General features: G+C 45.1%; 1 protein-coding gene across 1 annotated transcript in view; it reads left to right on the top strand.

Annotated features, from left to right (window-relative positions):
• OTC (ornithine transcarbamylase) overlaps positions 1 to 24,484 on the top strand; it is a 122,076-nt gene that overhangs the window by 92,859 nt on the left and 4,733 nt on the right. The window contains exons 8-9 of the mRNA XM_073616340.1: positions 1,806 to 1,955; positions 12,922 to 13,059. Coding sequence (XP_073472441.1) covers positions 1,806 to 1,955; positions 12,922 to 13,059 — 288 coding nt within the window. The remainder of the gene's footprint in view (positions 1 to 1,805; positions 1,956 to 12,921; positions 13,060 to 24,484) is intronic.

Genomic DNA, 24,484 nt, shown 5'->3' with positions numbered 1-24,484 from the left:
ACCCAGCCGCCCTCCAGTTGCTGCAGCCGGTCATTCATTTAGTGACGGTATTACTACATTCCAAGCATCCCGGCCACATATGGTCATGACCATAATTAGCCAATAACATCATCTTGCATCCCCCGGTTGGTTTGTTGACATTCAACTGCCAGCCAGGGAGCTGTCATTTTTGGGAAGAGTCCAGCAGGAGAGGATCACCAGCATGGGTCATTATGTTTGTGTTTGCGGGTCATCAGAGCATTGTTCTTTGTGACATCTATAGGTGACATGATTGACAATGCATTCACATTGTGGAACATGTGTTTTTGCTCTTTTCTTTAAAATAAAATACTTTTTGTACAGTGTCTGTGTGTTTATTTACATTGTTTTTTTTTTGTGAATGAGCAACAAGAGGTGGATATATGGGGGCCCCTTATTCAAAAGAAGGCTTCCAGTTTCTGATAAGTCTCCTACCTGCAGAGCCCCACTTTAAATGGTGCAAGGGATGTGGAGAGAAGTACCTTGTCCCCATCAACATGTGGACAGTATGTCTTGTCAGACACCCTGCCAATGTTGATGGTATCTGGCCTGGTATTGTTCAGGAAGGGATGACTGCACAATCGTTACCACATCTTTTCCGGCCATCCAGGCTGCATGCCTAAATAAGGGTCTGGTATGTATTTTGGGAGAGACTCCATGACTTTTTTTGAGGGTTTTTTGCCTGGGGCCCCTCCCAAAAATCTATATCAGATCCCTATCTAGTATAAGGGTCTTGTATGGACTTGAAGGGGATCTCCTTACAAAATCCATACTAGACCTCCACCTAGTTTAAGGGTATGGTATGGATTGTAGGGGGAATCCTACATTGTTTTTTTCTCTGCAGGGTATTTGACCTGGTATGTTTCAGGTGTAGGGGCTGCATACCCTCTACCCCCTCCTTTCCTGGTCAACCAGGCTGCATGCCTGATGGCTTTGAAGTCGTGCTAGTTCAAAGCCGCCAATCCGTGTGACTTTATCTGCAGCTTGCTGACTTATGTGCAACTTCATATACAGATGTCAATGCAGGTCGCACATGAAATCACTCAGAAATAGTGCAGGAACCTTTTTCGAAATCGCTGCTACTCACTTTGCACCGATTTGCCTAGTTCCATAGCGGCAAATAGGCTGCGATAGTCATGCCACTTTGATATGAAAAGTCGCACCCGGGGTGAATAGGGGCTAAGGATCTGATATGGATTTTTAAGGGGGACCACAAAAACAAACAAAAAAAAAAAAGCACGGAATACCTTCCAAATCCATGCTAGACCCTTGTATAGATTTTTAAGGGGGACCCTACATAAAAACAAACATCCACACCAGACCCTTATCCAGATAAGGGAGGTATGGTCCACATGGTCCTGACCATACAGTATGTGGTCAATGATATCATCCAGGATTCCTTACTGCTTTGATTACATTTGCTTTTCAGGATGGAGATTGGAACTGTCATTTAGTAGCAATAGTTTTGTTTTTTTAATGTCGCTTTTGCTGAGTACATCCTACAGGTGCACTACTTCAAATGCAGGTTTAAGCCATTTCACAAGCATGTTATTTAAAGGAATTGTGCAAAAAATTGTAATTTTGCTCCATACACCTAATTAAAAAGACCAGCTCTCTGCTGAACAGTAATTTCACTAAACGGTTTCTGTTGATAGTTCACCTATGTACTTTAAATATATAGGGTTGCATACACCAAGGCTTTTACCGTTAATGTCCCAAAGGGTTGTGTAACATAATGTTAAAGTGCACCAATTAAAAGAAAGCTGGCTGAACTTTTTGTCTTCTAGTGTGGCACCAAGCTTCTCATGACAAATGATCCCTTGGAAGCTGCCAACGGAGCCAATGTGTTGGTTACAGACACGTGGGTGAGCATGGGCCAAGAAGAGGAAAAGAAGAAACGTCTGCTAGATTTCAAAGGTTATCAGATCACAATGAAGGTACATGATGAATGATATTGGTATTTGGGAAAAAAAGTAAACGACCTCGTCAGTAGAACACCGTTTAACCACTTTTAACCTTAGCAGTCAGATAAAGCTATATACTGCTTTACTGCTTGCTATACATAACAGAGGAAAAGGGTTGCAGGATAAACAACTTCCTTATTCAAAATGAAGAATTAATTCTTAATTTAGAATTCATTTAGAATTGACCCTGTGGACACCACCCGGCTCTACAAACATTGATTGAGAAACTAAAGGAGCCGGGCGGAAAAAAGTCAGCTGAACTATTACTACAGCCAGTTAACCGCAGTCACTGTTGGGATATTCTGACAACTAAAGGCCCTGGACATCTGAATATAACAGCCAGCAGCAGGAAAATTGTCCATCCATTCTGTTAGTGTGAATGGGGAAATCAAGTGTTTTTCTGTTGTTCAGCCCACTTTTGTCTCCTGTGACCAGCTTAACAACACAACTACTCTGCTGTAAGGTTGAATCACCCCCTGACTGATCATGTATTTGTAATTGCCAACTGTTTATCTGGGATGCTGTGTCCATGGCAGCCATCAGGGCTTGAAAGCCATTACTTCTGTAGGGGGCTTTGGAATAAATCTGTAAGGATGGAACCATTTAGTAAAGCTGGTGAAGTTGTTTAATTTACAGAGTAGTATTTGAGCTTTATAAATATATGAGAACAAGCTAAATGATACTTGCCAATGGGGAGAATGCAAAATCTGGTGCATCTCTGCATAGAAACCAATCAGCTTCTAGGTTTTATTGTCAAGGCTCAATTGATTGAACTGAAGTGGAATCAAACGGTATTTCTGTATCCCTGACAAGACCAGCTAGGTATAATAAAAGCAATTACCACACTCACAAGACCCTCTCAGTACTGAGGAGATAGCTTCTTTGTGAACACAAGAAGAGATGAGTCAAAGTCTATGTTCAAAGCTATCTGATTTAATTCTGGGCGGGTATACAACTTATATATGGTATTATCAACCAATAATTGCATGGAACATGGGAGTGATTTAATACAGGGGTGTACATTTCATATCATGCACATATCAATACATATCAATTATACTCAAATGCCCAACTCCTTAAACATGGCTGACATAGCAACTATAGTAAGCATGCCATCTGCTTCCATGACTCATACTCATTTGGTGTTCCCCTTTACACAGGAAAATGTTCCAGACAGCTCTACACCACATTCGTTTTATATAGAAAGTGTCAGGGTACTCACCGGGGCCGAGATGCTGAGAGCGGCTCCCCTTGCAGCTGAGTGCGCTATACCCCAGGAGGTGGCACAGAGGGTATCGGGCACAGAGAGGCACGGGTCGCCAGGCACTAGTAGGAGCTTGCGTGTTGAACTTCCGTCTGGTAGTAAGTCTGTGCAGGGTACACCCGGACGTTGATCAGCAGAGGAAGCAGACTGGGGCTCCAACACCTTGGTCCTGAAGTAGACAACTGGAACAAAGTATGTAGAGAAGCCAGAGGGTCAAACACAGCAAGCCAGTAGGAAGGAAGTCCATTTAAACAAGCCAAGGTCATACACAGGAATCAATCAAATGGGAGAGTCCAAGACAGGCCGGGGTCAAACACTGGAGCAGGCAGTAGCAAAGTCTTTAAAGAGAAGCTGGGAGTCAGACAGAAGAGGAATCCGTTAAGCAAGCCGAGGTCAAGGTGCAGGAGAAGTTCAAGGGTGGCCAAGGCAATCGGCAGGAGTCAATAGCAGAACAAAGGCACAGGAACACAGTAGGTGAAATGACAACCCAGCAATAAGCCAGAGAGCTGGGCTGCCTTTTATAGGGCCGCCAGGGGAACTCACGTGTGCGGCTAAGATGCGTACGTGCTTACGCCGTTTCGCCGTGTCGCGGCCCACTGACTCGCACGTCTATGTGTGCCATTGCGCCGTGACGCGGTCCGCTAAATCGCGTACCCACATGCGCCGATTCGCCATTCTGCCACGCAGGCGTACAGGGAAATGCCGGTATTGGCAAACAAAGTTTCTGTTATTTCTCTGACAGTGCCCCCCCCCGAGGGGCAGCCTCCGGATGCCCAACCTGGCTAATATCCTTGGGTGTCGCCTGTGGAAATTCTGAACCAAACGAGGTGCATGTATATTACTGGCAGGTTCCCAGGAGTTATCTTCCGGTGGGTACCCTTTCCATTTCACCAGATACTGAGTCTGCCTACCCCTCCTTCTACAGTCCATAATTGCTTCCACCTCAAATTCTTCTTCACCCTATACCTCCACTGGTGGAGGTGGAGGTTCCTCCCTTCCTGAGAAACAATTGGGAACTACTGGTTTTAGTAGGGATGCGTGGAACACTGGATGGATTCTAAGAGTACTGGGTAAGGTTAGTTCGAAGGCCACAGGATTAATTACCCTCTTTACTTCAAAAGGACCAATGAATTTTGGGCCAAGTTTGCGTGAGGGGCAGGGTAATCTAAGATTGACAGCAGATAGCCAAACCTTATCTCCAATCTTAAATTCCGGATTGTTTCTTCTCCCTTTGTTGTAATATTCCTTATAGCTGTCTTGAGCTTCCTTCATGGCCTTTTGGATCTGTAAAAAATTAGATTGGATGAGGTTTACTCGATCTTGAACTGCAGGGGTTGTGACTTCTGGGATGGAGTCTGGCAGAAAAGATGGGTGGAACCCATAGTTGGCCCAAAAAGGCGTCTGATTGGTGGCAGAATGTGTGGCATTATTATAGGCGAACTCCGCACAGGAGAGAAGAGTTGACCAATTATCCTGAGAGCTAGAGCAGAAACAACGGAGATATTGCTCCAAGGTCTGATTCGTACTTTCTGTTTGGCCATTGCTTTGGGGATGATATGCTGAAGAAAAGGAGGTTTTGATTTCCAGGGATTTACAAAGGTCTTTCCAGAATCTTGAGGTAAATTGAATTCCTCTATCAGAGGTGATGTTGTGGGGAACACCATGGAGTCTTATTATTTCTTTAATAAAAACATTTGCTGTAGCCAAAGCAGAAGAAGTACCAATCATGGGCAGAAAGTGTGCCATCTTTGAGAGGCGGTCAACCACTACTAAAATGATGGAAACATTTTCAGAGGGAGGTAGATCAACAATGAAGTCCAAAGAAACCTCACTCCAAGGTCTTTCAGGGATAGATAGGGGTCTAAGGAGGCCCCAAGCTTTAGTGTTTGACCCTTTGCTGCGTTGGCAGGTAATGCAGGATTGAACTTACTTTTTACAGTCCTGCCTCCAACCCGGCCACCAGAAAGAGTGGTGAACTAATTCAGAAATCTTCCGTACTCCGAAATGTCCTGCCATTTTGTGGTCATGGAAAGTCTGTAAAATTCTAAGCCTTACAGAGGAGGGGACGAAAACCTTGTCCTGGGCCCACAGCAAACCATCTCTTTTCTCTAAGGAGGATATCTCGGATTCCGTGCATTGACTAGAGGCCTGTTCAATAGCAGATTGAAGGTTAGGTTGAATGAGATGAAGAAAATTGTGAGAGGATAGGATGGTTTCAGGTTCTGTTGAATCATTGGCCTCTGTAAACATACGGGAGAGTGCGTCCGCCTTCCCATTTTTTGAACCAGGTCGATAGGAGATATGGAAATTGAACCTGGAGAAGAATAATGCCCATCGGGCTTGTCGGGGCCTAAGACGTTTGGCTGTTCAGAGATACTCCAGGTTCTTGTGGTCCGTGAAGATCATGATGGGCTGGGACGCACCCTCCAGCAAGTATCTCCATTCCTCAAGGGAAGTCTTTATGGCTAATAATTCCCGATCACCAACATTATAATTTTTCTCTGGAGGACTTAGTTTGTGGGAGTCAAAGGCTACTGGATGGAGAAGTGCTTTAATACCACTTTCCTGAGACAAGATGGCTCCTGTGGCGGTTTCCGAGGCATCAACTTCAAGTACATAAGGTAGAGTGGGATCCGGATGCTGAAGTATGGGAGCTGACGTGAATAGATTCTTTAGTTTGGCAAAGGCATCTTGAGCTTCCTGGGACCATCGGAATTTGATTTGTTGGTGGGTTAATTGAGTGATGGGAGAGAAAATTGAGGAGAACCCCCTAATAAACCTGCGATAAAAATTGGCAAAGCCAATAAATCGCTGGACTCCTTTTTTGTCTGATGGGGCCGGCCACTCCTGGATGGCTTAACTTTTTGTGGATCCATGGCTACCCCTTCAGTAGTGATGATGAAGCCAAGGAACTGGATGGTAGTCTTTTCAAATTCACAATTTTCTCCCTTTAAGAACAGGCCGTGCTTTCTGAGAACTGAGAGGACTTTCTTGACATGGTCTCGATGTAATTCTATAGTGGTAGAGAAAATTAAAATATCATCAAGATAGACAATGACAAAGTTATCTAGGAATTCCCGGAAAATATCATTGACTAGATGCTGGAACGTAGCTGGGGCGTTAGAGCCCAAAAGGCATCACCAGATACTTAAAGTGACCGAATCTGGACCTGAAAGCTGTCTTCCATTTGTCCCCAGCACGTATCCGAACAAGATTGTATGCCCCTCGTAAATCCAATTTGGTAAATATTTGGGCAGATCAAAACCGCTGAAACAGTTCAGGAATGAGGGGAAGTGGGTATCGATTTTTGATGGTGATTTTATTAAGCTCTCTATAGTCTATGCATGGCCTGAGAGATCCATCCTTTTTCTCAACGAAAAAGATACCAGCCCCGGCTGGGGAGGAAGAAGGACGAATGAATCCTTTTTCAAGGTTTTCATCAATGTAGAGGCGGAGAGCTTCCAACTCGGTCTCCGACAAGGGGAAAATTCGGCCAAACGGGATCTCGGAGCCGGGCAACAGATTGATGGGGCAATCATAATGCCGATGAGGTGGTACACTATCGGCCTTCTTTTTGTCAAAAACGTCCAGGAATTCGTGATATGCTGCAGGGACATGTGTAAGCGTATCTGGCACTGGTTATATGGTCAAACAGGGGACAGTCTTATTGGAGGTTGGCACAAAACAATGCTGGGAGCAGTATGCTGAAGAGAAGAGAATTTCTTTTTTACTCCAAAGGATCTGAGGGTCGTGTGCCATTAGCCACGGGAACCCCAAGATAATGGGAAACATGGGTGAGTTGATGATGTTAAAGCAAAGAAATTCCTGATGACCAGAGTCTGTGAAGACAAGGATGGGCTTGGTTTCTTGAGTGATAGGTCCTGAGTTGGGTAGAGACCCATCTGCCAGGTAGATCTGAAGGAGCTGTTTCTTATCTTGAAGAGGGATGTGCAGACTTTGGGCAAGGGATGCATCCAGGAAACAGCTGCATGCTCCGGAGTCAACGATAGCCAGCAGCTGAATTTCCTCTTCCGCCACCTGTAATGAGACCGGTAGGATAAGGTGAGTTTGGGTTGAATCAGCAACTTGAAAGTTCATAGCGTGCCGTAAGTGGTACTTACTGGGTCTCACAGGGCGTTACGTAGGAAATGGCCAGCTTCTCTGCAGTAGAGGCAAAGATTGGCTTGACGCCGTCGCAATTTCTCATCAGGAGTAAGTGGGGACCGGACCAGTCCCAGTTGCATGGGCTCACTGTCAGCAGAAGCTGAGGGACCCGCGACAGGCACAGGAACCGGAGGAACCCGGGGTAACATCCAGGTAGGCCGGGAAGACTGGTAGCGTTCAGAACGACGCTCCCGCAGGCGTCTGTCGAGCTTAGTGGCGAGTTGAATCAGATCTTCCAGAGAACTCTTCTGTTCAAGAAGATTATGAGCCCAAGATTGTGGTTCTTCAGATAATAGAGAAATAACGAATCCCACTTTTACAGATTCTGAATGGAAAGTCCTGGGTTGAAGAGCTAGATACAATAGACAAACATTTTTGAAAGCTCTAAATTTCTTCCGGTTTCCAGAAAATCGTTCTGGAGTGGGGACTCTGGGTTCAGGGAGAGCCATTACAACTGAAGGTGCTGGGGTGACTTGACCTTGGGGAGAGGCCACCCCGCTGGCTGAGGCTGTATCCGAAGGAGCTGGAGCAGACATCAGGAGCAGGAGACGGCCCTCAATTTGGAAGTAGCCATCTTGGAGTCTTTGGACAGCCTGAGTAAGAGCTTTCACCTGCTGGCAGAGTGCCTCAAGGGAAGAACAAGCTCTGTCGGCCTCTGACATGGCTGGTTTGTACTGTCAGGGTACTCACCAGGGCCGAGATGCTGAGAGCGGCTCCCCTTGCAGCTGAGTGCGCTATACCCCTGGAGGTGGCACAGAGGGTATCAGGCACAGAGAGGCACGGGTCGCCAGGCACTAGTAGGAGCTTGCGTTTTGAACTTCCGTCTGGTAGTAAGTCTGTGCAGGGTACACCCGGACGGTGATCAGCAGATGAAGCAGACTGGGGCTCCAACACCTTGGTCCTGAAGTAGACAACTGGAACAAAGTATGTAGAGAAGCCAGAGGGTCAAACACAGCAAGCCAGTAGGAAGGAAGTCCGTTTAAACAAGCCAAGATCATACACAGGAATCAATCAAATGGGAGAGTCCAAGACAGGCCGGGGTCAAACACTGGAGCAGGGAGTAGCGAAGTCTTTAAAGAGAAGCCGGGGGTCAAACACTGGAGCAGACAGAAGAGGAATCCGTTAAGCAAGCCGAGGTCAAGGTGCAGGAGAAGTTCAAGGGTGGTCAAGGCAATCGGGGTCACAATAGGCAGGAGTCAATAGCAGAACAAAGGCACAGGAACACAGGAGCTTAAATGACAAACCAGCAATAAGCCAGAGAGCTGGGCTGCCTTTTATAGGGCCACCAGGGGAACTCACGTGTGCAGCTAAGAAGCGTACATGCTTACGCCGTTTCGCCGTGTCACGGCCCGCTGACTCGCACGTCTATGTGTGCCATTGCGCCGTGACGCGGTCTGCTAAATTTCGTACCCGCATGCGCCGATTCGCCATTCTGCCATGCAGGCGTACAGGGAAATGCCGGTGTTGGCAAACAAAGTTTCTGTTATTTCTCTGACAGAAAGGTACAGAACAAAGATGCTGCTGTAAGCTATATTTTCTTATATGTGTGCTTTATAGAAACCGTTACAGTCTGTCACAGTCTGAGAATACAGAACTTTAAACTAACTAGCAGATTAACCCAAGTTAATCTTATATGAACTTATATATGATTATATACTTATATGAACTTATATAAAGATGGAGTCACTTCTGTTCAGTCATATTACTACATGAACAAGCTGTAATTAGAAGCTGATTGGCTACCATTCACAGATTCACCAGATTCTGAGTGCTCCAGTTTTAGTAAATCCTCCCGAATGTACAATAGCTTGTGGCAGTGAGTAAGGGGCCTGGGACATTATATGGTTAACAATGCTAGTTAACATGCATTGCGTCAGACCATCCAATATGATTGGGCTGCCAACACACAGCAATGGACAAAAAATACACCTGAACCTTTTTTTTGCTACGCAGCACACCACATTGAATAGCAACACACTACACATGCAGCAGGTTTGTTGCCAGATGTTTCAATAATAGTCATTCATGTAAATTACCGCAGTGCACAAGTGCGAATGTCCTAATTATATGTGATTGTTTTAATTAGGTGTGAATGGCTTAAATGTCTGTATATTCCAGAGGAAAAGAAAAAGTGAAATGTGTTATCTCATTTAGAATATATCTAAAAATAGATAGTTTCAGAATCATTTATAACTCTGGAAAGGTAAATTTACCAAAAGAGAAAGCTATATAATCAGCAAGAGCTATGTCATCGGTGTTAAAAGGGTTTTTTTTACTGTTAGGCATTTAAATAATTGGAATTCTCACATGCTTGTGTGAAAGTTGTCTATCAACACAGGAATGCATCTGGGCACATGCACTAGAAGAGAGATAAGTGATCCGCATTAGATTATGATTTAGTTTGGAGTCAATGTCCTGCTGAAATTGCTCATCTTCATCTGTAGATTGTAATGAGAATGTATGAGCGACCGGATTGTATTGTATTAAGATTTGTTTGCTGTGTTGCCCTGATGCAAATGTTTATGGGGTGGATTTTTTTGCTCACCACCAGGATTGAATATTTACCAAGACAATTTCCTCCTTTCTTGCTAATTAATTCTGGTCAACAGTGCATTCTCTCCAGGAAGAAAGTAACTTAAATAATGATTAGCCTTTGCAGTGTTGATTGTGCAAAACAAATATTAGTTGTTTCCCTTAGTGACTGTCAAGGAGTGAGCCTCTGTGGGGTGGTGTCGGCCGGCTCAATATAAATTAGCCGATATTCGGCCCGTGTATATGCCAGATGGTCCGACAGAAACTGACCGAATGTCCAGCTTCTTTCTAAAGGGGCATGACTGAAAAATGATCCGATCAGCACTCCCTGCCAATGGCTGGATAGTTAGTACAAGGGCTCCTCCATAGCTCTTCAGTTTTTTTTTCATTCAGCCCGCTGGGTAACTAGAACCTTCAGGATCCCAGTGCAAGAAACCATGAAAGCCCCCCCAACCCTGGCAGGGGCCCTTTCCTCCAAGCCCGGGGCCCTCAATCTTCATCTCTGCAACCTCAGCTGCACAGAATGAATGGACGGGAATAGGTCTGTACAGAGCTTCCAATTCATTCACAAACGGAAGCATAGAAAACACAGTTACTATTTTTCAGTTATAAATAGACACAGTGAGTGTGGTATCGATCACTCACTGTGTTCATTCAAAAAAGGAAGGGGCCAAAGGGGGGAACTGTGAAAGGAGGGGGGAAGTGTAACAAGAAGGGGGTAGTATGACTGGGGGCAGTATGGCAGTGGGGCAGTGTGACAGGGGAAGCAGTATGATGGGGGGTATTGTGACAGGAGGGGGCAGTGTGACAGGGGAAGCAGTATGATGGGGGGGAATGTGACAACACGGGGGCAGTATGACAAGGGGTACTTGTGACAGGAGGGGGGCAGTGTGACAGGGGGCAGTGTGCCAGAAGAAGGAGACCTGGGAAGTGTGACAGGAGAGGGGAGTGTGATAAGAGGGGGCACTGTGAAAGGAGGGGGGCAGTGTGACAAGAAGGAGCAGTATGATGGGGGCAGTGTGATAAGAGGGGAGCAGTATGATGGGGAGATATTGTGACAAGAGGGGGGCAGTGTGACGGGAGAAGGGTACCTGGGAAGTGTGACAAGAGGGGGCAGTGTGATGAGGGGGCACTGTGAAAGGGGGTAGCGTAACGAGAGGGGGGCAGTGTGACAGGAGGAGGGGAAATTATGACAGAGAGGGGGCAGTATGATGGGGGGCACTGTAAATGGAGGGGGGAAGTATGACAGGGAAGTATTGTGACATGGGGGCAGTGTGACAGGTGGGGGGCAGTGTAACGGGGGACAGTATGACGGGGCAGTGTGACAGGTGGGGGGCAGTGTAATAAGAGGGGGTAGTGTGACAGGTGGGGGGGCAGTGTGACGGGTGGGCGGACCTCCACTTTAAGCAAACAGATGTAGCCAATTGGTAAACGTGTAGGCAGGTAGAGTTTTATGCTGCCTCGGGAGGGTTAGTGTTAATTATGTTGCTGGTTCTTTCCTGGCATGCTTTTTTGGGTCCAGCCCACTGGTTCTGTGCATTATAAAAGGCACTGGGTTCTGGAACCAAGAGAGCTAGAGTTGGGGGGGCTAGAGAATGAGGGAGAATAGTTGCAGCTGTTACCGCTGCTGGAATCCGTCCTGCTAATCTAGTGAGTATCGTGAGACTGGAGTGCCAGTTAATGCACATCTGTCCTCAGGATCCTAATACAGCATAGGCGGATTCCTTGGACTTGCAGTCTGCCCTAAAGATGCTAATCCTGGATACTCCCATCATGGAAGTATGTTGCCTTTGTGTTACTGTCATGCCATGGTATTTAAGTAAAGCTTTTGAAACTTTGCCTAGTCTGAAGTTACCCAAGGGGTGTAATGCAAATAAATGACACACAAAGTTTACAGTTCGGGTCAGTTATACACATTGGAGTATGAAGCCAGTGGTACCAGGGTTAATACAGTGTGAATATACAAACAGTTACCAAAGGTAATAAAGGTTACTCCAGCAGCCTGTTGTAAGTGTGTACATGTGACAGATGGGATAGCCTCTTGCAGGAGGAGTAGTTGTCGACACTGTCTCCGTGAGCAGGTCCATCTCCCATAGCAAGGGGAGCAGATTAGCACTGCAGAGATCCTCAGCCTGTGCTCAGATATGGAAGAGGTACAGTTAAGGGAAGTGCATGCATGAATTCCACGCTAGGTGCACATCGGGACCCCATACCGTTACTGGAAGTGAGGTAGCAACGACACCTGGATAGGTGGAGAGGCTCCAGTGTGTCCCTCCTAAATGCAACAGTGGTCGTGGGATTGTATATTACTAGAGTTCAGTCTTCTGTTCAAGTAAATAGTATCCCATGTGTAAGGAACTGATGTGATCCAAAGTGCCTAGCATAGGCCCAAAAGAACCCACCCTGGGGTAGGCCTCTCATTTGACCCTTGCTTGGCACCCAACGAGGAGGGAAACAGAGGACGTTACAATCACCCCACACCCCTATCCCCCCTACAACAAATGTATTTAAACACTCTCCCTTAGACCACCCCCTTTTCTATGACTAAGCTCATTTGGGAAAAAAACGTATTAGAGGGGTGGGGTCCCTAGGTGGGGATTCAGATGTGCACTGTCTTGCTTAAATAAAGATTTTGGAAGGAACTTAGGTCACCAGTTTGTAGCCTTTTGAATATTGGCTGCATGCCCGGCGTGCCCACAGTGGAGAACAGTGTTTTGGAGCTTGGGAGCAGTAAGGATCTTCATGGTCCTATAAAATCTTATTGACATTATAAACATGACTGTAATTGAACTATCACTAAAATAAATACTACAATGACATACCATAAAATACCTTAAAAGCAATACTAGAAGATATAATACTATGTTAAAAGGCATCAAGTCCAAACAAATCTGTGGTATAATATATCAAAGATAATATTTTGCAGATGATTTTCTTTCTTATACTGTCCATATTTTCCTCTTGCTTTTCTTTCCATAGACTGCAAAATTAGCTGCTCCCAACTGGATATTTCTTCACTGTTTGCCAAGAAAGCCTGAAGAAGTTGATGATGAGGTTTTCTACTGTCCCAAATCATTAGTTTTCCAAGAAGCAGAAAACAGAAAGTGGACTATCATGGTATGATCAATAAGAAAAATGTTTACACTAGGCCATCCTGCTCAAGCACTAGCTTATTTTACATACAATTTTTGTTTTTAATGTATGTGCACTTAGCTATTCAAGCTTAATGGTTGTATGTACTGTACATATGATGACAACTGTAACAAGCAGTAGATATTTGGTTCTCTAGTAAATGTCGCACTTTGATTTTCTTTCCTTTTTGTTATATTTTGCAAACTGGCACAGTGGTATCTCCACTTTAAATTGGTTGTAAACCTCTGAAATGAAAAATGAACAGAGTGCATCCCTCTATAGTGTGTACTTGCCTCAATCCATAGAACCTAGTGTGATTTCTGTTTGCTTTGTTCCTCTGCTATCTGCATGACTCACTTCTGACAGTCTATGCCGACACAACAGAATCCTGGGATATGGCCTCGCCCACCTCCAGCACACAGAAGATGATTGACATCCTCAGCTGTGGATGTTTTTCTATGAGACTGTGTAGGGGGGGGTGTCCTTTCCCTCCACTACAGATTACACTCAGCTCCCTGCTCTATGCTGTGTAGTGTGTGACGAGTAGAGAAGAAAGGGCTGCATATAAACAGGTATAAATTACAGTATGTAGGAGGATTTGTTCATCTCTGTGTATCACCTAATGTTCTGTCTCTGGGACAGCTAGCTAAACCTTGTTATCCCAATAACTGTAGATACCATGACAACTTCCTAAATTACACATACATTAAAACAAATAAACAGAACTGCAGCAATACCAAAAAGGAACGCTAGATGGAGCCTGCACACCACATATGATTGTCTTAAGTAAATTACAAACTTTACATGTAAATTTAACAACACAGGTACAAATAGTCAGCGCATACACATCTGGTGGACAGAACACTCCGCGCCTGACATCAAGCGATGTCACTAACAGAGTCCTCCGTAGAAAGCAACAGAATAAGTTTGGTCACTGGTCTCAAGAATACTTTAACCTCATTCTGTTGAAAGATCTTGACCTCGACCTTACGGACACGGTTATCCTTGCTTGGCAGTGCTTTGGTGATCAAACCTAAAGGCCACAAATTCCTTAGTGCCTGGCAATCTTTCATGAGCACAACATCACCAGGCTTAAGATTAGGCTTTTCAGTGTGCCACTTTCTCCTTATTTGTAGAGTAGATATATATTGTTCCCTCCACCGGTTCCAAAAGGTATTGGCCAGGGTTTGTACTTGTCTCCATTGACGTTTGTAAAGGTCCTTCTCACAAAACTCTCCAGCTGGAGCACCGGCAAGACTAGTCTTTTGCGTGAGTAACATGGCAGATGTGAGGACTACTGGATCTTCAGAGTCATTTGAAATAGAGGTCAAAGGTCTGGCGGTAATGATAGCTGTAACCACTGCCATAAATGTCACTAAACATTCATGAGTAAGCCTTACAGTTCCTACTTGTAGATAGATAGAGTCAAGAATTCTGCGGGCTATGCCTATCATCCTCTCCCAAACACCTTCCATGTGAGAAGAGTGAGGTGGGTTAAAGATCCACGTGCAGTCTTGTTCACTCAAGTATCTTTCTACTCTAAGAACATCCAAGTTAGAAGGAATTTGAAGTTCTTTTACAGCAGCACAAAGTTCCAACCTGGGTATGGTGTGTTCAGGAAGTGGTGCAAGTTTTGCTTTCCCCATTACAAACCCTATGTGGTATTGTCCTTTAGTGTCTATGGTTTTCAGGTAAGCTACAGCAGCAATTGCTTTAACAGAAACACCTGAAAACACACAAAGTCTTTGCATCTGAATGTCTGCAGATGACATAGGAGCATATGGGCATGGAATTTTAAGGTTGGATAGAGCTGTTAGTGAGTCCTTCCACTCTAGCCATAGGTTCTTCTTGTCGGTGGGGAGAGGGTGGTCCCAATCTAGCGACTCACAGGTTAAGTCTCTCAGTAGTGCTTTACCCTGGATGGTGACAGGTGCTGCAAAGCCCTAAGTAAGGGATCATACAGGCTGTTTATGGTAGACAGGACACCTCTACGGGTAAAGGGTTTTTCTTCTGTGTTTACTTGGAAAGTAAACGTGTCAGATCTTAAGTCCCAAAGCAAACCAAGGCTGCGTTGCATGGGAAGTGAGTCTGTGCCTAGATCTAAGTCCTTTAACTCGTTAGAACGATCTTGGACAGAAAAGGCTTCTAAAACTTCTCTACTATTGGAAGCAATCTTGTGGAGTCTTAAGTTGGAACAAGCAAGCATTGCTGGAGTTCTTTTGAGGAGACTGATTGCGGCTTCATTTGTGGGTAGTGATTTCAAGCAATTGTCTACATAGAAATCCTTGTCCACAAACTGTCTGACATCTGACCCATACTCTAACTCTCCCACTCTAGCAGAGTGTCTGAGGCCATATATAGCAACTGCGGGGGAAGGACTGTTGCCAAATATGTGCACCCTCATGCAGTATTCTGTGATGTCTCCAGAGGGGTTGTTGTCCCTGAACCAGAAAAACTTCAGAAAGTTACGGTGTTCTTCTTTAACAAGAAAGCAATAGAATATTTGTTGTGTGTCTGCCATGAATGTGACTGAATCTTTGCGAAAGTGGAGAAGTACTATTAATAGTCTGTTGTTAAGGTCAGGGCCAGAGAGAAGGACATCTTTTAGAGCAGGGGTCCCAAACTGGTGGCCCTCCAGCTGTTGCGAAACTACAAGTCCCATGAGGTATTGCAAGGCTGACAGTTACAAGCATGGCTCTTACAGACAGAGGCATGATGGGACTTGTAATTTCGCAACAGTTGGAGGGCCACCAGTTTGAGACCCCTGCTTTAGAGAGACACCCTCATGCTTGGCGCTGGAATCGAACACCACTCTAATCTGCCCTGGCTTCTTAGAGTAATAGACCCCAAATATAGGTAAATACCAACAATCCTCTGAGTCTCAGCATGACCATTCTGGAATATTTTCTCCATGAAGAAAAAAGAAATGTTCTTTCATCTCTGGTTTCCTTTGAAGATTGTGTCTTAGGGAAGTGAGACGTTTATATGCTAGTTCTCTATTGTTAGGCAAACGTCGTCTTTGTGGTCTAAAGGGAAGAGGTGCAACCCAGCTATTAGTCACGTCTTTCTCCATACTCCTTTCTATAACTTCTAGGAAGAGCCTATCCTCGATGGACATTGCTACCTGGTTGTCTTCCTTTGTTCTCCTGAACACTGTGCTTCCTAAGTCGCTTTGGTTCTTGTCATAGGTATTGCTGTCACAGAGGGGACTTAGGAAGGGAAGAGGTACAGGGTTGTTGTGTGGTAACTCCTTTATGAGGAAGTGATTTTGACAGGGTTGGAAAAGAGAAGGACGACCATTCTCGAGAGTACTAGTGAACAGGTTATTAACAGATGCAGGTTTGTGTGCACCTCCCAGGCAAACATCACCTATAATGACCCACCCGAGATCCAGTTTTTTGGCATATGGGGCATTTTTAGGACCGTTGATCAGTTTTCTTACTTTGTGGACTTGCAAGATATCCCTCCCTAGGAGTAAGATTATCTGAGCCTGATCATCTAGTTCTGGTATGAGCTGTGCTATGTGATTCAAGTGAGTCTGTTGAGCTGCTGCGTCTAGTGTGGGAATCTCTGATCCGCTGTCTGGCATCTGGTTGCACTCTATTATGGTCGGTAAGGGTAGGCATGTCTTACCATCCATAGATTCAATTTGTAGGCTGTCAGCTCTTTTCCCCCCTGTTTCCACTGTACCTGCACAAGTCCTAAGGGCAGGGCCGGTACAAGGGGGGGGCGGAAGGGGCGGATGCCCTGGGCGGGACCATTTGCCCCGTGCCCTGATGTGCTCCGTGCCCTGATGTGCTCCGTGCCCTGATGTGCCCCGTGCCCTGATTTGCCCCGTGCCCTGACGTGCCATGTGCCCTGATGTGCCCCGTGCCATGATGTGCCATGTGCCCTGATGTGCTCCTTACCCTGATGTGCCCCGTGCCCTGATGTGCTCCGTGCCCTGATGTGCTCCGTGCCCTGATGTGCTTTGTGCCCCGTGCCCTGATGTGCTATGTGCCCTGTACCCTGATGTGCTATGTGCCCTGTACCCTGATGTGCTGTGCCCTGTACCATGATGTGTTGTGCCCTGATGTGCTCTGTACCCTGATGTGCTGTGCCCTGATGTGCCCTGTGCCCTGATGTGCTATGTGCCCCATGCCCTTATGTGCTATGTGCCCGGATGTGCCCTAATGTGCTATGTGCCCTGATGTCCTATGTGCCCCGATGTGCTGCGCCTTAATGTTGTGTGCCCAGATGTACTGTGACCTGATGTGCTGGGCTCTGTGCCCTGATGTGCTGTACCCTGATGTGGCCTGGTGTGCTGTACCCTGATGTGCTGGGCTCTGTACCCTGATGTACTGTGACCTGTGCCCTGATGTGCAGTGCCCTGATGTGCTGTGCCCTGATGTACTGTGACCTGTGCCCTGATGTGCTGTGTCCTGTCGCTCCAATTAGAACGGTGTCATTGTACTGAATGGGGCGTGACAAGTTTCCCCAGTGTGAACCGCGCCTAAGTCACTGATCGCCACCAATACTAGTATTTAACAAATTCCCAGTATAGATCCCATCGTCTGTAGGCGTTGTAGCTTTCACAGTGACGGGGGGGCGCGCAGTTTTCCATCTTTGCCCTTGGCACCAGATGACCTTGTCCCGGCACTGCCTAAGGGAGTAAGGACTGCTGGGGCCTTTAAGGTTTATAATGTCAAAAAACATAGATCTAGCAACTGACTTGTTACTCTAATCATCCAAGATGACGTAGAGCTTGACTGCTTTGTCCCTGCGTCCTTTTGGGTAAACTTTCACGAGACAGATTTTAGAGCAGGATCTGCCACCTGAACATTCTTTGCAGACTTCAGTGCACTGTGAAGTGATTGCTATGGCATCTGTACTAGAGTCTTTGGTCTCCCCGCCTTGCTCCTTGTCCCTATGAACAGGTGGGAAAGTTCTTGGAGTAGGCCTTGGGTGTAGAGCTGTGTTGTGTTCTTGCTATGACATTCTGTACATTTGACACTGACCTTACAGTCTTTGGCGAAGTGGGCGGACGAAGAGCAGCACTTGTAACAGATGTTGTTCTCTTTGAGGAAAGCTTTGCAATCCTAGATGGTCTTTGTCCTGAAGGCTCTGCATTCCAGAAGAGGATGTGGTATCTTATGTAGAGGGCAGAACTTAGTAGGGTCGCTGTCTTGATCCTCTGGCTGAGACTCTGCAAATCTGTGGGAAGAAATGTTAGTTTTGTGCACTGCTACTGGAGCTCTGAGTTGTTTAGGGCCAGAAGAAGTGGTATAAGACATTGGAAAAATGAAGCTGGGGTCATCTTTCATTCCTGCTTGTCTGTCTACAAAGTCCACAAACTCACTTAAGGGTGGAAAAGGCACATTGTGTTTTTGTTTGTAGTTACAGCCATGAGTAATCTATATTTCGTGTAACTCATAAGAAAGTTTTTGTGCTAAGGAGTTAATACCTCTAGCAGAGTCAAGATAAGAAAGGCCAGGCAAGTCCCCTTCTGCTTTAGCCACTTGTAACTCCATACACAGGTCACTGAATTCTCTAAGTCTTTGGTAACCTCTGCTAGGTATTTTTGGGAAGTCTTCTATCCTTTTAAACAGTGTACTCTCTATAGCTTCTGGTGAGCCATAACATCTATCCAGTCTGTTCCAGATGTTTGCAAGGCCTATCTCAGGGCGGTTTATGTTAATGTCTCTAATCCTTTTGGCATGTTCAACAGAATCATTGCCAAGCCACTTTACGAGGAGGTCTATCTGGCCCCTGCAAGATAGATCTATACCTTAAATGGCACTCTGGAAAGAGGATAACCACGCCCTGTAGTGTTGGGGGCAATCACTGAATTTGACAAGTCCTTGGGTAACTAACTCTCTCTTGGCCAGGAACTTGGCAATGTCTACAGTAGCCTGATTGGCATTGGGGTAGGCTGCTGATGTATTGTGGTGCGGTGTAAAGGCATACCTGGTAAAAGTCTCTTCTGTAGGCGCGCTGGGTTCAAACTTGCTTAAGGTTGGCAGTTCGTACCGGCTCGTTGCATACACGTTTGGAGTGAAGACTGGTGTTTGATGCTTGTATGAAGGCTGGGTACCTTGTGGAGTAGGTTTCGTTGGAACTGGAAAGTCTGGAACTCTTGTCAGATTTTTCTTGCTTGTAGCACTGGGGTCTCAGGTCGTCTTGTTACTGCTTTATTTGATATGACTCACTGACGTCATGTTTAATTTCTTGTTGTGGGATGCTGCTTGGGTCACAGTGCTGGTAGACATAATCTGACGTGCGTTGCGAAGAATCTTGTTGGTCCTCTTCTAGACCTTGTATGCTGCTGCCTAGTCTTGGTTCATCGTAGACGGCTGCTTCTAAAGCTTCTGCCTCCGCAATGGCGGCGGCAGCGTCCCTTTCTACTGTTAGCTTCTAAGATAGTTTACTGCAATTTCAGAGATGCTTCCTGCTGGGCTAGCTCTTCTTCCAGGCGTATTCTTTCCATCTTTCTCTCTTGTTCCATGCGTACTCTTTCTTGCTCCAAGCGTACTCTTTCATTCTCTCCCTCTTGCTCCCGTCTCACCTTTTCTGCATCAAGGCAGGCCTTTTCTTTTTTCATCTGCAACTCTTGGTCTGCCCTGGCTTTTGCTGCTTCGGCTTTTGAACGGGCGATAGCTGCTGCATTTGCGACAGATGACTTAGATGAGCTTGCTCGTGAACGTATTTTGTAAGAAGATATCCCACTGTGAGACATGGCTGCGGGGAAGAAGCTGTCTTGCTGTATAGAGACCGTTCTAGTGTCGTTGCTGCTTGACAAAGCGCGTCTTTGTGTAGCGTGGCTGCTTGCTTCGCCTGCTGTAGGCCTGTATCTTTAAGGCTTCTGACTGTATGGATACTGTGTAGCCCCAGGCTGTACAGACTTCCGAAGTCGGTTTATCTTCCCTTCAGAGGTCAGCTTAAAAATGTCACTGTTCTGTCTCCGGGAAAGCTAGCTAAACCTTCTTATCCCAATAACTGTAGCTACCATATTTCTTTGATCTCAGTTTTATTAGAACAAGCCAGGTGAAACTACAAAATAACAGAAATAGACCTCAATAAGTATAATATTGCATACAATACAGCATACATTTCATAAACAACGATATACAGTACAAGATGAGATAATAAAAACTTACTTTTTAAGTTCTCTAAGGGGTGATAACATTGAGAAAGACATGTCTTGCTTCCTGCAATGTGTTGAAAAGAATGGTGACTGGTTCACTTCCTGTTAAGATTCTACCCAGAATTCCCTGCTTGCTGACAACTTCCTAAATTACACATACATTAAAATAAATAAACAGAACTGCAGCAATACCAAAAAGGAACGCTAGATGGAGCCTGCACACCACATATGATTGTCTTAAGTAAATTGTATGCTTTACATGTACATTTAACAACACAGGTACAAATAGTCAACGCATACACATCTGATGGACAGAACACCTAAGGTTTGTCATTTCAGTGGGTATATGTTTAGAACCACTTTAACAAGCTTTTTTGGCGGTAATTCTGATACATTTCAAATAAAGCATAAATTATAGCACCAGTAGCTGTAGAAAATAAGACCTAAGCCGTTATAAAATAGGCAGTCAGTAAACACACCTAATTAGAAATGATTTTTCATAGGTCTGTTCAGGGGAGGACTGGGCTGGGGAGAAAAGGGGTAAGGGGTAATTTTTCCCTGGGCCATTACTAAAAAGTTGGACTGGGGTCCTGATAGAAGATATTTTACTATTCTGGCATTGGTCAGAGTGGAATGACTACAGCTGGAAAATTTCTATATAGAGTTACTCTGATATTGTTTGCAATGATGCACCTCTTCTGATATATCATATACAGTACTGTACAACAACCAGAGCTTTTTTTCTTAGAGACTAGGTGCAGGAACTCCCCCTTTCTAAATCACCTCTTCTTCGCCCCCTACCTACCTCTGAGCATTTCTTGGTTTCACCCCCTACCCACCCCCCTCTACTGAGCCTTATAGAGAATACAAAACCAAGTATCATTCTGTGGTGCTAAGTAATTCGTATGGAATTTGGTAATGATAACAACAAAAGCAGTAAAATAGATCCCCTGCAGCCAGTATCAATAGAGCCCCCCCTGCCAGCAACAATAGATCCCCCAACAACAATGGACCACCCACAACAAAATTCCCCCCAAGCAACAATAGACTCCTAGCATCAACAACAGATCTCTCACAGCCAGCATCAAAAGAATTTATGGCAGCCAGCAACAATAGACACCCTCCCTCAATAGTAGATCTCTCCTAGTAAAGCTGACTCCCGGCAATATAAGACCCGCCCCAGCAACAATAGATCCCCCACCAGAAACAATAAACCTCCTCAGCAACAATAGACCCCTAGTGCTGGAGGTGCCAGAACTGCGTTCCCCCGCGTTCCCACTGAAAAAAAGCCCTGACTACAACTATTTGTAGCATCTCATTATAGACTTGTTAGTGTTTCTTTGGGTTTGACAGGCAGACTCCAAATCCAGCTGGCTTTTTTTACATATTGGTTATTGTCACACCCAGTGAAGCAATATTTGAGACCACCCTAGGGGGTGCAATCAGACTTGTCCGGTCCATTGTGGGGTATGTGGTACATTAAAATGCACTGCATTAACAAAATCCCAATGCACTGCAATCGACAAAGAAATTACCTTTTTTGTTCACCAGAGTGGACAACAACACATGGTATTTACATTGTGGTATGGTACCATGTGTGTGTGGTACCAATGTATATTGGCTGCTACTGTACTGTGAGTTGGAGTGGTTTTCACAATGAGTGGAGCTGCAATACATAGAGCTGTGGGTTGATGGCCATTGTGATAATGCAAGAAATAGCAACACAGTATTCTGAATATACCCTAACACTTTGCAGTTTCTAATTGAGTAAGGTTGATTATTCAAATTGTTACCGTAAATGTTTTGAGGGCTCCGCAAAATAATGTTTTTCAGTAAATAGACCCTTTATCTGCACCCTATATAGAATTTGAAATAAAAAACTGCTTTTTTTTCTGTAAGTTGTAAGGAGAGTTTATGGTATGCTATTACAAATACTATATAGGCACTGAATAAGACAGCAGACCTTCCACATCCCCACAGTGTATGCAATACATTATATGGCCAGAAATATGTGGACACACGCACACCTCCAAATCATCAAGTTTAGGTGTTTCCAGTACAAAGACATGTTTTAGACAAATGTGCATGTTCAGCTTTGTGGCAACATTTTGGGGAAGGACCTTTCTTGTTCCAGCATGACTGTGCTCTTGCGCACAAAGTCAGGCTATAAAAATATTGTTTGATGAATTTGGTGTGGAGGGTCCTGAGCAACCTACACAACTCTCCGAGCACACTTTCAGAATGAACTGGAAATGGTCTCATTCAACATCAGTTCCTGACTTTATAAACACTCTTTTGGCTTAATGGGTACACATTTCCAGACACCCTTTGAAATCTTCATAATACAGTGCCTTGAAAAAGTATTCACACCCCTTGGAAATTTCCACATTTTGTCATGTTACAACCAAAAATGTATTTGGGATTTTATGTGATAGACCAACACAAAGTGGCACATAATGGTGAAGTGGAAGGAAAATGAAAAATGTTTTTTAACATTTTTTTACATATAAATGTGCAGGCATTTGTATGTAATATCTATGTAATAGCTCAAGCTCTGTCAGATTGGATGGAGAGCATCTGTGAACAGCAATTTTCAAGTCTTGCCACAGATTCTCAATTGGATTTTGGGTCTGGACTTTGACTGGGCCATTCTAACACATGAATATGCTTTGATTTAAACCATTCCATTGTAGCTCTTGCTGTATGTTTAGGGTCATTGTCCTGCTGGAAGGCGAACCTCTGGCCCAGTCTCAATTCTTTTGCAGACTCTAATGCCCTGTGCACACGGTCGGATTTTCCGACGGAAAATGTGTGATAGGACCTTGTTGTCAGAAATTCCGACCGTGTGTGAGCTCCATCACACATTTTCCATCGGAATTTCCGACACACAAAGTTTGAGAGCTTGCTATAAAATTTTTCGACAACAAAATCCGTCGTCAGAAATTCCAATCGTGTGTACACAAATCCGACGCACAAAGTGCCACGCATGCTCAGAATGAATTAAGAGACAAAAGCTATTGGCTACTGCCCTGTTTATAGTCCCGACGTACGTGTTTTACGTCACCGCGCTCAGAAGGATCGGATTTTCCGACAACTTTGTGTGACCGTGTGTATGCAAGACAAGTTTGAGCCAACATCTGTCGGAAAAAATCCATTGATTTTGTTGTCGGAATGTCCGATCAATGTCCGACCGTGTGTACAGGGCATATCAGGTTTTCTTCTAAGATTTTTCTGTATTTGGCTCCATCCATCTTCCCATCAACTCTGACCAGCTTTCCTGTCCCTGCTGAAGAAAAGCATGCCCACCACATGATGCTGCCACCACCATGTTTCACGGTTAGTTTTCTTTATTTGGAGGAGGATCAGTGTTAGAATAGCGAATATTCATTCACTGTTGTAACACACCTGGGTGGGCATTCTCTGCGCCCTGAGCCACCCCTTTTTTTGAAGGCTATTAGAGCCTCTGGCTCTAATCATTGCTTCAAAAAAACACCCACCCCGCATTGGAATCCATGCATCCAGTGTCCTGAAAGGGGCCGGACACATGGATAGGGGGAGGCGGCGATGGATGGGGGGAGATGCCCCTATTTCCTTAAAACCACTTCCAGCCCAAGAACTTCATATGCCGTCCTTGACTTTCAGTGGGGATATCTGAATGATGCCTGCAGCTACAGGCATCATCCAGATATCATCTTTAAATGCCATCAATTCTGTGCACCATAAGAATGATAATAGCAGCAGTCCTGCCGCTTGATCATTCTTACAGGTGACGAGAGGGGACAACCCCCCTCCCGCCGCCCTCCGGTGCTTCTCTGGGTTCTCCCATGCCATCGGGGACCCGGAGAAAGAATCCTCCGCCGCCGGATGGTCACTAGTCATCTCTATGACCGTCAGCTGCCCAGGCGCGATGTTATGACCTCACATCTGGGCCGGGATTGTAAACAAAGCCACAATCGCAGCTGGAAAGCATTGGATCATTAATTTTTTTTTTTGATCTCATGCTTTCCAGCCTGGAGGAGAGATGTGGGGACCATAAAGAGGACCTGTCACGCACGATTCCTATTACAAGGGATGTTTACATTCCTTGTAATAGGAATAAGGGTGATCAAATAAAAAATTTAAGAGAAAGTGTAAAAATAAATAAAATAAAGTAAAACAAACAATAATAAAAAAATGTAAAAAATTTAAAGCGCCCCCGCATAGAAGCAAACGCTCACATAAGTCCCACCCACATATGTAAACGCCATTTAAACCACACATGTGAGGTATCGACGCGTGTGTTAGAGC

Source organism: Aquarana catesbeiana, linkage group LG02 (assembly GCF_042186555.1).
Source record: "Aquarana catesbeiana isolate 2022-GZ linkage group LG02, ASM4218655v1, whole genome shotgun sequence".
Classification (NCBI taxonomy): Eukaryota; Metazoa; Chordata; class Amphibia; order Anura; family Ranidae; genus Aquarana; species Aquarana catesbeiana.
The sequence above is the reverse complement of the archived record's forward strand: the minus strand, read 5'-3'. Positions and strand labels throughout refer to the sequence as shown.